Raw genomic sequence first — 17252 nt, forward strand, 5'->3', positions numbered from 1 at the left:
TAAAAATGTGCTGCATAATATTCAATTGCTGGCTTCGGACACAAGAGGCTGATCCGGGATTTGTCAAAGAGGGGGCATAAAATAATGATTTTTCCCCCCTCCTAGAATCTAAAAAAACTTGCATCAGATTTGGAAGTGCCTTAATTCCTATTTAATATTCTCTGACAAGCACAAAAAGGTCAACATTTCAAAAAGAGGCTTACAGTATATGTCCCTCAGTTCTCAAGGCAGCGGGAGTGGGGTAGGGATCGAGGGGGCGGGGGGGCTATTGACACAGTGCCCGCGTGGGCCCGTTCATCAACTTCAAATGACTTAGCTGTACTATGAGATTGTGCTTGAAACCCCGGCAGGATTGGTGATTTCGTATAAATATTAAGATCTTTTAATTGATGCTCATGAATCTTCAGGCAATTACACACAAGTTGCAAAGTATGATGCTGAAGCAGTATAGTATCTTTGTATGGCGCCACATGAAGAGAATGTGTTAGAACATCATCCCTGATACAATGTAGGGGTATACAGTGGCGTACGCAGGATTTTTTCAAGGGGGGGGGGGGTTAAAATCGGGCCCAAAATTTCGCAACGACTCAGCTTTATTATTTTGCTCCCGAAAATTTGAAAATCCCTCAGTTTTCTCTCTTTTCGTCTTTGGTGAGTAGATCTTTTCAGGTGCGAGAAATTTCCCTTTTGACCTTTGATATTTTTGCCCTTTTTGTTACTTTGACTCGTGCCCCTTTTCCTTTTTAATAAGGGTTTTTTTTGTTTGCTTGAAAAGAAAAATGCATTAAGAAAAAAAAGAACAAAATAGACGGGCTGTGAACTAGGGGAGGGAGGGGTTGAAATTCCGAAATGCATTTCTGGCTGGAAGAAAAACAAAGGAAAATTCGATCACCATCAAACGCTGCAATAAGAGGGCAGGCCGACGTGCACTCTAAACTGTAATTTTGTCTAGCTATCGTAAAAATCTTTTACAAGAATATTGGGAGGATTGAGAGGATTGGGAGGATATTGGATATTTTAAATGTAAAAAACTGTCAAACCGTTAACCTATTCAAAACTAGTCTCAAGACACATTTATTCAAAATTGCGTTCGATGATTAATTATCTCTGTTCACTTTGATGTGTATTCCATATGTATTGTTATTTGTAGGTTTATTTGCATTTTTAGTTTTGTATAAGATGTAATTGTATATCAGTCTATTTTGTGTGTATAGCGCTTAGAGACTTCGGTGGTAAGCGCTTTATAAGTAACGTTTTTATTATTATTATTTATTATTATTGGGAGGACCTGCAAGCCGATACTTACAAGCAACATCTAAGAATATTGGCTAGATATCTGGCCCTTATTATTTTGGCTGCATTGTTTGGGCGAGGCGCTCTTGGCCAATCATTTATTTTGGGCTATTTCATTACAGAATGAATTATATTTTTTTAAAGAATGAGTTTGGCGTTTGGCGAAAATGGTTTCAAGTTTGCTAGCTAGGAGATACCATATTACTCAAATTGCGTGATTTTATTTCTCCTACATTCAACATTTGTCCATGGAAACAAGACGCAAACAGGCGAAGAATTGGACATGATTCTGTGAGTTTATTTCTTTATCCCTTAGTCTTATGTAACTTATAACTATTCGTAATGAGCAAGAATAATTAAAGATATCAACAATTTGAAATGTTCAATTATTTAGTAATTTAGTGTGATGATAACATCGCATTTTGTTTGCCACAATGCCAGCGACTGTCGCTTATGTCCCACACGTTCAAAATTATGTTGGAGATTACATTGTGAACGAAAAAGAAGGGAACATTGTCATTGTGTAATATCTTCTATATATCAAATGAATGGATCATAGATCTAGGCATAAATATTAGGACATGATAATTCCACTAATCATGCTTTAGACTTAGTCTAGTGGTGTGTTGTTGTTTTTTTCAAATTCATATCAAGTAAATTTCTAGATCTAACCAGATTGTTAAAAATGTTTTGATTTTGGAAAATTAGAGTTTGATGAAAGAGTTATGTCTCAGCAATAAGTTTGCTTAAATATATTTTCTGCTCATTTCAAACACTATTATTAATTGCCATACATACTAACATAGTCTTGACATTGCAGATGTGCACACATCAGCAAATTTGGTTCAATGTTGTTAAATCAGCAATGCAATCCATGACATGTCAACACTTTTTGGCTTTTTCTGGCATGGCCACTTGGACATGTGCATCTAAATGGTTCAATGGACCTCTGCCACAGAAAATTGTGAAATCTTAGGAAATAAAAAAATAAAAAAATGAGCTAAGTGGTGTGATGTTTGCTCTCCCCATGATGTCTCTTGATATGATAATTTCAAAAATTAATTGGAAGTGAAAAACTAGGATAATTTCAATATGAGGTTGTTTGAGATTAGAGCAGATCTATGATCATGATGTGATATTATAATGGGCAGCCCTCGGTTGGCACCTCTCAGTTAAAGGGTTGGTTTTATTGTTGCTAGTCTTTAACTTCATACTAATTACATGTACACTGAAAAGTACCTTCAGTGAATGTTATGGCCATGCATGATCAACACTTCTTTACCATTAATGAACTGCATGTTTACTTTACTATTTTTGTGTGTGATTTATCCAGAAGTTTTGGGGAAGTTGATGAGGATTGGTGATGGAGATCGACAGCCTGTCTCGGCCCCTGCTTTTCCCCTGTGCTGATAGAGTCAAGGTACCACAGGTTGGGTCTGATGAATCCAAGCTCAAGAGCCACTTCTCCTTCCTATCACAAAGTTTGCCTCCAACCCGCACCCAAGATGCGCAGGGCAAAATTCACCAAGACTATGTGAAGAAGATAAGTACCGATCTACTTTTCAGCGAGGCAGTAATACGCAAGCATGCCGCTCACACACTTCCATACAACAAGGTAGACCTGAACGGGACTTTTGATTCTAAAGGAATTGTGAAGAAGAAACCTTTGAAGAAGATTGGGTCTGTTGGAAGGCATACCCAGCATGGATATGAAAAGAAACATACCCCTTGCCACATCACCACGGTATCAGAACACAAGCTCAAGCCACTCCAACCCAAGAAGAAAAAGATTATTCCTGACAGAGATGATGAGATTGTGTCCGAAGCTGGAACTGTCCTCAAAGGGAAGAATGCCTTCCTCACTGAAACTGAACAAGAAAATGAATTAGAAGAGGATGCAGAGATCAACTCTGATTCACAGCAGAATACAAAGACTAGACCAAAGGAGTCTGAGAATTGGGACTCTCACGTCTTGATGAACCTGAGCAAAGCAACAGCTAGATGGATCGTCAATGAGCGCACACCTCAAGGTCCCCAGAAGGACAGACTCACTAAGCTACTGGTTGAGAAGTTTGGAGAGGCCTCTCAGCTGGATACTCTGATCCGAGATGACACCAGCGTGAGTGAGACAGGGGTAGCTGAACAGCCTGAACAAAGAGCAGAGAGTAGAAGCTCAAAGAAACAGAAATCAGCGGTTTCTGAGGCTAGAAAAAATAGCAGTGAAAAGGAGAAGAAAGAAGGAGAGGAAGGAGGGGAAGACGAAAATGATGAGGAAGATGTAAATACACAACCTTTAGCATCATTCTATCGTCTGCCAGGGGGAGTCAGGAGAAAACATAGACAGCTTGCCATTGATAGTCTAGGTAGGGTTCATTAGACAAAATATGTCGTCTCAAATTCCTCTCACATTTCTGTTTTAATCTTGACTCTATTCTTTTGGGCCTTTGCAGCAAATGAATGCAAGTTACCATCATCTGCAATTTCCCTGATATTACATGTAGGCAATCATTATACAACTACAGTGTACAGTTCCAACTTTTTTCTGATTCATACATTTCAAGGTTTAATTAACAGATACATGTAGCAAACATTTTTTTTCTTCAGTGATGTCGTGGGATTTTATATATTGGTATGGGGTATCTTCCTGAAAGAAATACACCTCAACTTTTTAGTTGGAAATGCACATTTTAATCAAGTATGTTTGCTGCGGTTTTCGGTGATACAATATGATCAAGATAGCAAGAATGCATTGAGTTTCCCTATATCAAAAGATTACCATTGAATCATAACCAATGGAGGTCAACCCAACTTGAGTACATATTCAAATTTCAATATGAAATTTCCCACTGACTGGTTCAATTATTGCAGGTGCTATCAACACGACTGCTCAAGACATCCAAGTATTCCGTCGTAAGCCCAAGCCTCCTCCTACCCTCAAGGATGTAATGAATCCTGCTATCGGTGATAAGATGCTGGATACACACAATCAGTTTGAACAAGAGTGGTTACTTGGTAAGTTTTACCTGTCAATGTGAATAGATCCTGTGTAGATATATCACCTTTAATAAAATATTGTTCTGTGCCTAGAAGGGCAAGAACATAATTTGGTGAGATTTTGAAATTTTCACAGTTGTGTACTAACAAGATAGATATAGAGTAGTGATAATAAGTTAAATGACGTACGGTGTAGTATAGTAAAAGAAAGATACAAATAAAAATGAAAATTTTCTTAAAATGTACATTTTAATTTGCATCACTTGCCTGATGATAATGAGGTTTAATGTCATTACATTCTGACAGTGTAAAAATGTTTGACAATATGGCAAATTACTTTTTTTAGTTAGAAGGTGTGAAATGTTCAAAACCTTAAGTTCTCTGAAATGTTCAAGAGCCTTAAAGTTATGTAGGTCTGAATATTTTCAATTTAGATGGCTATTAATCTTATTTGCATTATACACAATTTATCATTTCTCCCTGATATCTCAACACCTAACCACAGGTGCACAGGTGATTCATCAGCCTAGTGATTCAAAGCTCCACCTGGATTCTGGGAATGTGTATCAGGTCTCGACACGGAAGAGCTTCCCTCAGGACCCTGTGTCTTGGCACACAGAGAGCAAGAAGAAAACAAAAGATAGAAAGAGCAAGAAAGATAGAGAGAAGAAGAAGATAGATATGCCTCAGCATGGATACAAAAAGTGGAATAAACTTCCAGAACCAATGCAGGTATAGAGCTAGCTTTTCTCTCATTCATGATTTTTTTTTCTTCAGTGGACAGTGGGAATAATAATTATCATTGTGAACTGTATCTAAACCTATTGTATTTTTTTTAAATAAATGACAAGATTGAGTGTGTTATTAAAAAAAAAATGGTCTATTATTTAACCTCATCACAGTCATTCCTTTGCCTCACACAAATACTTTGACCTTGTGACTGCAATTCTTCAAGCCATTAGATAGAGAGAAGATGAAGATAGATATGCTATTTATCTGGGGTTTTTTTTTTTTTTTTTTGGGGGGGGGGGGGGTTGTGCATATATTCGTGTAAGTAAATGTTTAAATATATTGTACTCTCCTCTTGCTTCGAGCACTTCAACTTTTTTCAAAAGGGGATTATCTCGACAAGACCGCCTTAGTCTTTTATGGTACCCTTGACTCCATGTATACAATGATTTACATCTGTGCTGTATTTTTGATTGGTATGTGTATATGCTTTAATTAAATAAAATTGAACTTGAGATGTAGCATTTATACGATGGGACTGCACAAACATTGTTTGTATGATTAGTTGATAGGATGATGGAATGTTAAGGAGCAGGATGACTCAATAGTGTATTTCATATACTTCTTTTCATTTCACATAATTTTTTACATTTATGAATTAATTCATCCTTTGTGTAATGAGTAAGTTAAACTGATTATTTCATTATTTCAGGAGGAGCTGATGGATATTCATGAAGCAGGCTATGATGCAGAGGCTCATAGAGAACCAGATCCAACAACATTCAAGAGACACAAAGAAAATCCATCGCTAGTACAACTAGGTTAGTCTTACTTCATCATGACTATGTCACTGAAGCTCTTTTTAAGTGACATGGACAACTAACATATCCTACCCCAGATTTGGACTATTTGTGTTTAGACGAGGGACTACCTTGCTTTCTGAAAGACAGCAAGAATGTGAATTCAAATATATCTAATGGAATTATTAACCCAAAAGAACAAAGGATAATAGCTCAATATTTGTGTTTGAACTGTATTTAGAAACTGAACATGGAACAGAAATGGCTATATTACATGTATATATTAGACACTGAGAGACCTTTTAGGTCCAAGTTTGATATAACTGAAGTAAGAATCTGGAAATAAAAGTGTCTAATAAGATTGAAATTGACTAAGGGTTATTCTTAGAAATGGGATGGCTTGAGTTTCAGACAAAGGCAATTTCCATTTGGTAAAGCATTTATCTTCAATTACCCAGTCCCTCAGGTACGTGCAAATTAAAGATTTACACCTCTTGGAGCTAATATTTGCAAGCTTACTTTTGCTTTCTCAGCATTTATTTAAAATGAAAGATTTTTTTTTAAATCAACAGTTATGATATATCATCCCCCTTCTCTCTTTACACCTCTAGTTGATGAATGGAGAAATAAATGGCACCTTGGCAGCAAGTGGTACGACAGCTCCATCAACGACCTTGAAAGAGACATGAATGACATTAATGAGCATGTGAGATTACAGGCCATAGCAACCATCGCTAAGGCAGCTACATTCAGACCGCCTGATGAACCTGGTAGCGTCTCTATTTCAAGTGAGTGCTTCTATAAGAAACTGGATAACAGAAACCTGTTTTTTTATTCAATTCAGAGTATGCACACTTTTTGTAGGATTGTCGTATTGATGTTACAGGTGTCTCTGGTATTAAAGTGACCCTATATTCACCAGGACCTTAGAAAATCTATTTGAATTATAGTGTCCCTATATACACCAATGTCTCACAAAGGTATTATTGTGATGATTAATGATCTAACTTCCAATGTGTCTTATATCTAGATAACGAGTTTGGTGAGTCATCCTAGCCTTAACATGGCAGTCATAATGTATTTAATGAAGTTCATATCATATATGTAAATGTGTGTTTGAAAAATAAAGAATGGGGATTTTTCTATGAATCAAAGAAAGTGAAAATGATTAAATCCACAAAGGATTTGAATAATGACATTGGATGGAAATTATTTGCTTATGTAACATTATGAATAGATATCTTTGAAACAATATACAAATTTTATTCTCTGATATATTTTGTTTGTATTACAGAGCCTTCCAACCTCAAAAGTCGGCTTACCGGAATCTTTACTAAAGTAGCGAAAGATGCTACTTCACATGGTGTGCTCCCAGCCAAACTCCTAACATGCGTTGAGAAGTCTCTTTTTGATCCCAGTCCGAGAGTTTGTGTGACTGCTGCCATCGCTCTGTATACACTGAACAGGCCAAATGAAGAGGTAGGAGCTAGTGTGCCATGTTTCTTCCTCTCATTCAGCCACTCATTATATCATGTGCTTTCTTAGGACTGAGGAGTGATGCAGATGTGTTAGGGGCAAGCCAAGTAGTGCATAATTGAGCTGTTTAACTTCAAAAGGGAAAAATGGGCATTAATCTGTTATATGTAGCTGTATATATGTTTGCTCTCGTTCACCTACATGTTAAAAATGCTGCTTTATTTAATGCTATAATGGTGCTAAATTAGGTAAATACTTGCAACACCTCAGCTTCTGTATCTACAGTATGTATATATATGTATTCTTTGATAATTTTGGTGGAAGGGTTCATTGTTTGAGCAGTGCAGCATTTATACATATATATGTACAGGGATTTAAGATAGTAAAAAGATAACTCAAATTTAAAATAAAGACTCTTCTTCCTGTTGTAACCATGACAAATCACCTAAGTGCCTTTATATAGGCAGTTCTCATGGTTGTATTTTGGAAGTGGAGGATATTATGTTTGAAATCTCATGCAATTAGGCCGATATTTTTGTGTCAATTAAGTTTCCAAATTTCTTTCAATTTGGTTTGACTGCATTATCACTCTTCCCTTCATCATAATTTGATAGATGATGAATTCTTGCTATAGAAATTTGCTTATTTTTTGTTTTTCAAATATTTTGTTGAATAATTAATAAGGCACTATTAATTGTTGTGTCCTGGTTCTTCAATTCCTTTTCTAGTTTAATATTTCTAGAATTAGTATTCATTAGGTAGTCGGTTAGTTAAAATTAATTTTTCTTTTTCTTACCTTGTTAGTGTAGCATACACCGTACATATCTTTAATTTGCTTGTTGCATGACATTTGACTTCAGTTAAAGATAATGCCATTGTTTACACATATTATTAGAGTGTATTTAGGCTCTGAATAGATACATCAAACCGGTCAACTTCCTGGATCATCTTTGATATATTAGAAAAACAGATTTCCCAGTGATGTGTACAGTATATAATGTCATATTCCTTTAATTCATGCAAGTACTTATTTCTCAAACACTTCAAGTGAAGGGAATATTCATAATCATGTCCCCTCAGAAATAAACTGATTATTTCTATCTTTTCTGTATGCATGCATTTCAAATCAATGACACTATTTACCACTTGCACAGATATTTATATGTTTCTTTACATTTCACATTCAGCTGTTCAACTCATTTTTAGTTCCTGATTTAGACGTTTCTCATCTCACTCTGCATGTTCTTTTTATCTTACTTTCTGATTTATTTCAATGCTTTCATTATAATGCTGGATTTATAGCCACCATATGAGCAGGTAAGCTGTAGTATATGGGTGTGCTCCTAACAGAGAACTAACCTAATATATCCTCAGGTATATTGTGTGAAGCTGCTGCTATGGGTACTATTTAACATTCATAATGACATGATGCAGCGCAAAGCATTACAGATAGCAATGAAGCTGGACACAACAACAAAATAAGTGACAAGAGCATTCTACTAATATTTTATATATTTTTGTCAACTTTGAATATTTATTGAAGCAATTCGGTTATTGGATACTTTTTAGAATGTTGAATAGTACCTTTGATTATATCCCAAAGAATTTGCAGTTTACCTCTTTTCTGACTGGTATATATATACATACATAGTTTGGGCCGTGCAATGTATTGGTTTTGTAATTATGCAGCTTTAATATTGAATAACTCTCAACGTGAATTGGAAGGAGGAAGCTTGGATCACCCTTCAACATTACATACAAATATATCTACCGGTACTTGTGTGGCTTGCATGGTCAAAACCAAAAAAGTGAAGTAATACAAATGCTTCAACTTGAATAATTCATATTTGATCTTACATTCCTGTTAGTGTCCTTTTCAGTTTCAAGAGCTGAGTTCAGTTAAGGCTGAGGTTGATCAAGTTTGAAAACTTGAATGAATTTTTAACACCTTATAAGATTCCATCTTTACCTTTTTAAATCGTCATAAAAGTCAATATAGATCAGTGAATGGTTTTGTGTTATTTCTGAGTCTGCATATTGTCCATAGAACATATCAGCTGATATTAAATATGATTTTGACATTTCCTTATGCAATAAATACTTATTATAATAATTTTGAAAACAAATGTTCATTATATTTGCAAGGTGTCTGGTGTGTTGCTATATCCTGCTAACAAAAAAATACTAGATCAATAATTCTTTATTACTGGTATGCATTGTATTGGATCATAGATTTTGTGGAATTGCATGTAAATTACATTTTGACAGAAATTCTTTGGTATCTTTTATTTGTTAATCGCTGATAAGTGAGAAAGGTGTTTAACTAATTTGCAGTATTTTTTAGTTTACTCTGTGTAACTTTGATTAGACAATGACTTTCGGCTTAAGTGAAGTTACTCATAGTTAAGGTTGATTGAACCTGGGAATTTAGAAAAATGTCAGTGGATCCAGATCAAACATGTTTAGTTTACAATATTAATGTGATTATTGGTCAACCTGCTTGCAAATATTCATAAAATTTCTTCTATATGTTTCATGTCACCACTCAAGTGTAAGATAAATGACAATTTAACTAAAATAAAATCTACTTGCACAAAATGTATATTCTCCTATAATTCAGTATTACTACATTTATTTTATGTGCCCCTACAGGCAAGAAAAGTCTTGAAGGATATGGTCAATATTATGCATAAATTTACTGACATTGTCTGTCAGCTAGAGTACATGTATACACACCAACCAATCAAGAATAGAGTTTGGTTTATGTTGGATCAAGACTAGGTATAATTATGTAAGAACTTTTACTGAGATTATGATGCAGTTTGGCAGATATCTTTTAGCATTTTCTGTGTTTTAACTTTACAATTGTAAGCAAGGACACATGAATAAAATCATTTGACTATAATAAACAGCTACTGTCACACTCGATAAATTGATAATAATCTCCCAATCAATTAACTCAATTAACAAATATATTTTTCTGACAGGCAAGAAAGATCTTGAAGGATGTGATTAAGGGTGGTAGTGGTCCTGAGCGCTGGGCAGCAGCACAATGTCTGGCTCATGCTGGCGTCTGTGACTCCTTCGTAGTCGGTGAGTTAGTCAAGCAGCTCTTTGACTCTGAGAACATGGTCAAGCATGAGCAGTGCATCCGACTCCTGACTAACCTGAGTCGAGGGTCATCCATCGTACATTCCATGGTCGCTGAGCAACTCAACAGTACCAGCTGGAGACATCGTATCGTGGCCTGCCGAACCTTTCCACGACTCTATGGCACTATCAATAAGGTATGATGGAATCTTGACAGGGATCACTTGAAAGACCAGTGTGTATCTTATTCTCCAAAATGTCTACCCTCTGTCATCAGGGTTTCTAGATAATAATGACAAACAATATTTTTCCCAAATATTAAACTACATTAAACATATCTTTATTGCTGTAAAAATATTTTCAATCAATTACAATACATTTTTATTGACATGATTTTGTCAGTATTTCAAAATTACTTATTTTGATTGATTTGGCGTGAACTAAGAAGTTCTAAATTCTGCTAGTTTTTAGCTCCTAATATGATCTGTTGAGTATCTTCAGAAGTTTTTTCTTTCCTTTTTAGCATTTAAAAAATCAAGTTTCCTTCTACCAATTAGGATTCCCCCCCCCCTTCCTTGGAGCTAAGATGCTGGTCTTTCTGTGAGACATCCTCTTCTTCATTTTTATTTTTATTTCTTGAATCTCATTTAATGATATAACTTTGTCACCCACCAGGACATCACTCACAAGCTGAGATAACCTGATGTGGAATATAACTCTAATTATAACTAATTCTCCAAAATGTTTACCCTCTGTCGTCAGGTTATCTCTAAATTAGAATGAGAAACAATATTTTTCCCAAATATTAAACTACATTTTGTTTTCTTTTTGAGTATCTTCAGAAGTTGTTTTTTCCTTTTTAGCATTTAAAAAAAAAAAAATCAAGTTTCCTTCTACCAATTATTATTCCCCCCCCCCCCTTGGAGCTAAGATGCAGGGGGGCATTTCACAAAACTTGTCATCAGTGACAAATAACAATTTGTGTTATAAGCTACTGAAATCCTTGCTTCTGATTGGTTATCAGCAGATTTGTCACTGATTTTTGTTATTTCTCATTGAAAAAAGGCTTTGTGAAACGCCCCCCGTTTTTTCTGTGAGACATCCTCTTTGTCATTTTTATATTTATTTCTTGAATCTCACTCAATGATATAACTTTGTCACCCACCAGGACATCACTCACAAGCTGAGTAATCTGATGTGGAATGACTGGCATCGTGAGGTCCGAACCACTGCTGCTCAGACCCTGGGTCGTACTGGACATGGGAAGGATGTCCATGATGATCTTAGGGATAGGTTACTCAACGGCAGTGAGAGGGACAGGATCGATGCACTGCAGAAGATTGGACATCTAGGTGAGTTAATTTTGTTATTTGGGCTTTTTGTAGGACTTCACTGTTGCAATGAAAGAAGTAAGATATTGCATCCACACGTAACAATTAGGTTCCCAGCGATCCTGGAAATCGGGGAAAATCTGGAATATGAGTTCTCTTTATTTCCGTTGAGGGAAACAAACCACTCAGTCAAATTAGAAAAAAAAACTCAGGGAATTTCAGGGGCCCAGAAATTTTGTCAGTCTTGTACAGTTTGTCTCATGTCCAAACAGTGTATCTATTTGAAGGATTGGCATGCCCATGACATAAACAAAAGTGGCAAAGTGGAATCACAGATAAAGATAGTCAAATCATTCCACAGTTTGGGACACACTGCAGACAGAGAATGGATGATTGCTATAAAGGGTGGGAGGATCAGAGTTTAAAACCTGTCCTAGGTGTTAAGTTCATTGTACTTATGGTCACTCAAGTTACTGAAAGCCATCAGTAGAGAGTCAAATATAGAGATATTGGAAACAGTTGAAATTGAAAGAACATCACTCATTTCTGCACCTGTAATGTCAAGAATATGCTTCAACATCTATGCAAGGATGTACATGTATGAGCAGGAAAAACCTGCAGAAGGTGAGAGATTGATCACCTTTAAAAATATTTATTCATTAACAAGGTTATGAAACATCCTTATTTTTGCCAGGTATCATGACAGCTAGACTCCTGCCATCTTATCTGAAATGTTTTGATGACCCCTACATCGCTGTAAGAATAGCCACCACTGAGACGGCCAGTAAGCTGGAACTCAAGGATCATGATGTCCTCATGAAGCTGCTCTTCTTGACGGAGTTTGACAGCAATTGGAAGGTCAAAGCACATGCTCTCAAAGGTAAGGTTCAAAGGTCAAAGGTAAGGTTCAAAGCTTGACCCCATGCTTGTACAGTTCAAAAACAAAACATACCCATCATAAATAATAATATTCAGTTCTTGTATAGTGCATAATACATTATGAAATAACATCTCTATGCGCTTCCAAAAGAGCTTTCGAAATTATTACCCTAGCTTTAGCTCCAGCTGCCGTTATCAGCGCACAGTGCATTTCAATCAGTTACCCATTTACCTCACCTGGGTTGAGTGTGGCAAATGTCTTGCCAAAGGACATTACTGCTGCGGCGGGACTCGAAGCGCGGACCACTCGACCACGTACAGCACCTCTACATGATAGTCATAGTTTAATGATCGCTTTGCTCCAATTGCAGAAAACTCTTGGCTCTGTTTGCATTAAATCTGTACGTGTAAAGAAGTGGAAGAAGGGTATCAGAAATATATTTGTCTTACCACTCATGTATATATAAAGAGGTGATGAACTAAATTTTGTATTATTGAGTTGGTTTGTATTGCTTTTATAAAGTAATTCGGCTGTACACAACATGATGATATTGAAGTTAGTATTAGAAATCTAACAGTGATTAAGGTGGAATCAGAACAGGTGTACATGTACATGTAGCATGTACTATAATCTTCACATTTACAGCTCATGTGTATAATTCATGAAGTGGAAATCATTGTTGACCATGTGCTACTAATTTCAAGACCTCAAATACTATTTTGAATGAGATTTTGACTTGAATCGAAAAAGAGTGTAATAATAATAATAATGGGTTCTTGTATAGCACTCATGTCAGTCAGATTTGATCCTCCTGACGCTCCCGATGGTATTTAAGAGTATTGAATTGTACCTTTCCTTCTCCTTGTGTTGTGTTTAGCTCTTGGCAACATAGGTGAATCTAACAAGCACATAGAGAGTGCTGTACTGTGGGCTCTAAGGTTTGAGTCCCAGGCTGGTGTGCGGGCAGAGGCTTGTCAGACGATGATCAAACTATCCATGAAGGATCCCGAGATCCCCGCTCTGCTCCAAGAAAAACTCCTGGTGGAGCCGGATCAGGTGGTCAGAGAGTAAGTCTCCATGTTTTTGATTGCATATGGGTGAATGTTACCATTATTGAAATGATTTGACTAACAGAAGCCAAAATATGTCCTAGTGTGCTTTATTAAATCCCAATGTCCTACTTGTAGCTACTTGCTCCCTCTATATAGAAAACAATGCCTAATCGGTGACCATTGGTCCCCCATGACCCTCTTTTTCTCATGTTATTTGAGAGCTGAGTTGATGAGATAGCCATCTGTCATTGACCACGCTGTGTGGTCTAATCCCTCCCGGCTAAACTAGTACAGCCGGCCTTTAAAACTTGATAATTGTCCATAAAGAGCATTTGTTAGTTACAAAACTTATTCATCCAGATGTTTTGTTGTAGATGAAATATATCAATTTACTTATATTTCCACAGTATAATAACTAAGCTCATTCAATCCAGAAAAGCAAGAAAGAATAAAAGGCGAACCAAGGTCAAAGTCATTGAGAAGAGGAGGGAAAAGATATATTGGTCAAAATACAAGTCAAAGAAAGAACAGGCAAGATGGATGAAGGGAAGGCCAGGAGAGAGGTTTATAAAGGTTTATTTTTTCAAAGAAGTCATGTAGTAACCATGTGTGTTCTTTGACTTACAGGCAACTTGTAATAGCCCTGGAATCGTTTGGAGTGAGTGCCACTGGTGATATGGAGATGGTTCAACAGATCAAAGATGAAGTGAGACGTCTATGCACACGCTATAATATCGCTGCTAAGATCACTCTCAACGAAGAGAGAGAGGACCTTGCACACCAGCACAAACGCTTCTTTGATTCTTCACCCGCGCCCAGTGAACTTGTGGTGAGTTCTCAACTACTTGGTTCAAATTCTGGACATTTATGATGCAATTTGATGTGGTTCGATTGTATTACCATAGAATATATAAGAAAGCGTGTAGTCAAAGACTGATGGAAATAGATTGTTAAAACCTGATACAATCTGACAGAGCCATCATGAAGTACTCTGTGTATATTTGAAGCATAAAATAGATGTTACTAGATAGTCAACTGATTGCACACTTTGTTTTGACATTGTTATGAAAATGCAAATATAATAGAATAAAGTTGACACAGATATAAATACTATATAGGAAATATATAGGAAATATATAGGAAACAATGTAGAAATGGAAGCAAGAGGAAGGATTTTTTTGCAATTGTTGTTGATTGTGGATATCAAGGATTGTTTTCGTATGAACTGAATAGAAAGTAGAGAGATAATATATCTGTATTCCTTCTATAATCTATTTTTATACAATTTTCATCCCATCATTCCCACAGAAATCTGATGTGTATGTGCCCAGTCCATCTACAACACGCCCCTCTACCAAGCACAGTACACGGACTATCACCCCATCCATCTACATCAGTATCGATGATGACTATCGGCCTGGAGCTGAGACTCCAGAAGTTGATCTTCCAAAGACACCGGGAAGCACCTTCGCTACCGATCTCATGGGTAACCGACTCAGTCCCGCACAGCAAGGCAGTCGCCCTAACACCGGTAACACCCTAAGCAGAACCACACCCGCAGTGACTCCCACGGGCGTGGTTAGGACCACGTCGGCCGGAAGACGTACTCCTGAGGAGCGGCTGAACAAGCTGATTGAGGTTTATGAGGGAAGTGCATCCTTGGCCCAGTACCAGGAGTTTAAACAAGGAGATCTGGGTGTCATGGACGATGGGAATGTGCGGAAGCTGTCCCAGATACCGGAAGCACCGACGGAGGAGGTTTCTGGCGACATCACCGGTCAGAGCAAAGTGTTGGAGGAGGATGAAGGGAGCAATGATGTTTTCCACTCTGATGTGGTGGAATCACGTCTTGATCAGACGGTGATGGACAATGTGGATGTTCCTCTGATGGGTGGTGAGGTCATGATACCATACCCTCGGAAGAACCGCTGGAAAAACAGCGCTAAGGAGAAGCAGGAGAATGATGACGATGATGATGAAGAGGAGGACAGCGAGGAATACGAGATGGACGATGACTTGGAGGACGATGAGGAAGAAGAGCTGAAGAAGTCAATCCTTCGTCCGACTCCTGAACCAGGGTCGGTCAGTCGTATGACGTCAGGGACTCGTAAAGATGACTCAAGACCACCTTCTAACTGAACGCATCCTCAATCAACATTGGTGACTCACTAACTTAGGATGATATGTCTCTAGCTCACCAATTGTCATCTACTATTCAAACTGAAGTCAATATGTAGTCTTTACTTAGTCTATTTTTTGAAGGTGGGTGTCCATGTGGGAGATTTTCTGGATCAAGATCACCTTCAAACTGAATCAAACCATCTTCCAAAAAATTAATGACTTTTGATATCTCTAACCCACCAGCTATCATGTACTTTTTTAACCTAACATTAGTCTATCTTGATGAGTCTATTGTTTTGAAGTGGTTTTTCTGAATGTGGGTTTTCTGTCAACCTTATTGCAGAGGAAATATGAAATCTAAAAAAACATCTAGTGATCAAATATGAGTATTATAGAGCAAACTTGAGTGAACATATTGGACAAATTGTCAATATCAGGGAGCATTTTGTAAAAAGACATTTTCTGGTGTGTTTATAGGAATAATATATAGTTTACAAGTGGAATATGAAATTTGATGTGTGAACCATGCCGGCCTTTGAATCAATGATGTTTCAAACAATTATGCAAACGTAATCTCAGTGTACTAATCACTTCCGTCCATGGTTCTTGAACTGATCAAAATCTCATCTTGAAAATAGTATTCATGAAGTCATTATGCAAATCTAGCATTATCATTAAATGTGAACCATAGTACAGTATGAATCATAACTTGTAAGTTCTTGCTTGTCTTCCTTTGACTTTGTGCAGACATCTATGGATATATATTTTAGGGGAATAAACTCAAGAAATTGAATTTCATGTTGACACTCTGACCATGTTTACAAATGTCTGGTGCAAGTTGGCGGAATATACAGTCCAAATTTATTGTCTTTAAATTTGTGGACAAAGAAACAGATCTATCCATAACAGACATCATGAACTGTGAAGTAAGATACATTGAAACTTTAAAGAGGCACCATGATTATTTTGTCTGATGAAATTTGATTAGTTACATTGTTTTCAACTCCAGTGTACATAATTGGTAGCAACGGCACATTTCTATGACTTTTCAAAATGGAAAAAAAAATTGTACACAATTTGCATAGGTACCATGGAGAAATGAAACATTTCAAATTTGATCGATTCAGTTACTTCCTTTTATAAATAAAGTGTACCACATTAACCTGATAAAAATATGCGATCTCGCCTTCTCCCATGGTTCACTTCCATTTGTCAATAAGGTTAACCTTTGACCTCATTGCCTTGGAGTGCATGTATTCAGAATATATTTATTCATTTCTAATAAACTTGTATGATCAAACATGGATATATGGCATTTAACAAGTTATATTGTATTATTATTTGTAAATAAAATTAATGTAATGCAATGTGTGAATATTTTGGTTGCTATGCATGCCAATTAAAGATTATGCTTGTATTTACCTAATTTGAAAATTGAAAGTCAATTTATTTGAGTCCATGTCTGAAATATATTTGTTATACATGT

The 17252-nt window shown here is 36.6% G+C and overlaps 1 protein-coding gene across 3 annotated transcripts; it reads left to right on the forward strand.

Annotated features, from left to right (window-relative positions):
• Window positions 1-1526: 1526 nt before the first annotated feature.
• On the forward strand, window positions 1527-16824 carry LOC589567 (HEAT repeat-containing protein 4). 3 transcript variants are annotated; one of them, XM_030986333.1, is made up of 14 exons: window positions 1527-1584; window positions 2627-3656; window positions 4162-4305; window positions 4793-5019; window positions 5729-5837; window positions 6428-6604; window positions 7111-7295; window positions 8595-8609; window positions 10280-10579; window positions 11551-11734; window positions 12408-12593; window positions 13471-13660; window positions 14273-14474; window positions 14954-16824. In XM_030986333.1, the coding sequence occupies exons 2-14, from the start codon at window positions 2657-2659 to the stop codon at window positions 15782-15784; spliced, it is 3750 nt and encodes a 1249-aa protein (XP_030842193.1). In that variant the 5' UTR covers window positions 1527-1584; window positions 2627-2656; the 3' UTR covers window positions 15785-16824. The 3 variants fall into 3 exon arrangements, with proteins under 3 accessions (XP_030842193.1, XP_030842195.1, XP_030842194.1); XM_030986334.1 differs by having other exon boundaries at window positions 1530-1584; window positions 2630-3656; XM_030986335.1 differs by lacking the exon at window positions 8595-8609.
• The last annotated feature ends 428 nt before the right edge of the window (window positions 16825-17252 follow it).

This window comes from Strongylocentrotus purpuratus, unplaced genomic scaffold (assembly GCF_000002235.5).
Source record: "Strongylocentrotus purpuratus isolate Spur 01 unplaced genomic scaffold, Spur_5.0 spur5_scaffold_15, whole genome shotgun sequence".
Taxonomy (NCBI): Eukaryota; Metazoa; Echinodermata; class Echinoidea; order Camarodonta; family Strongylocentrotidae; genus Strongylocentrotus; species Strongylocentrotus purpuratus.

What these genes read in the sequence shown, in the direction of transcription:
- LOC589567 (XM_030986333.1), top strand. Translation starts at nt 2,657, where the DNA reads ATGGAGATCGACAGCCTGTCTCGGCCCCTGCTTTTCCCCTGTGCTGAT. An exon ending in TCCATCGCTAGTACAACTAG is followed by an intron (nt 5,838 to 6,427) that starts GTTAGTCTTACT and finishes TTACACCTCTAG; the next exon opens with TTGATGAATGGAGAAATAAA. An exon ending in CCGCGCCCAGTGAACTTGTG is followed by an intron (nt 14,475 to 14,953) that starts GTGAGTTCTCAA and finishes TCATTCCCACAG; the next exon opens with AAATCTGATGTGTATGTGCC.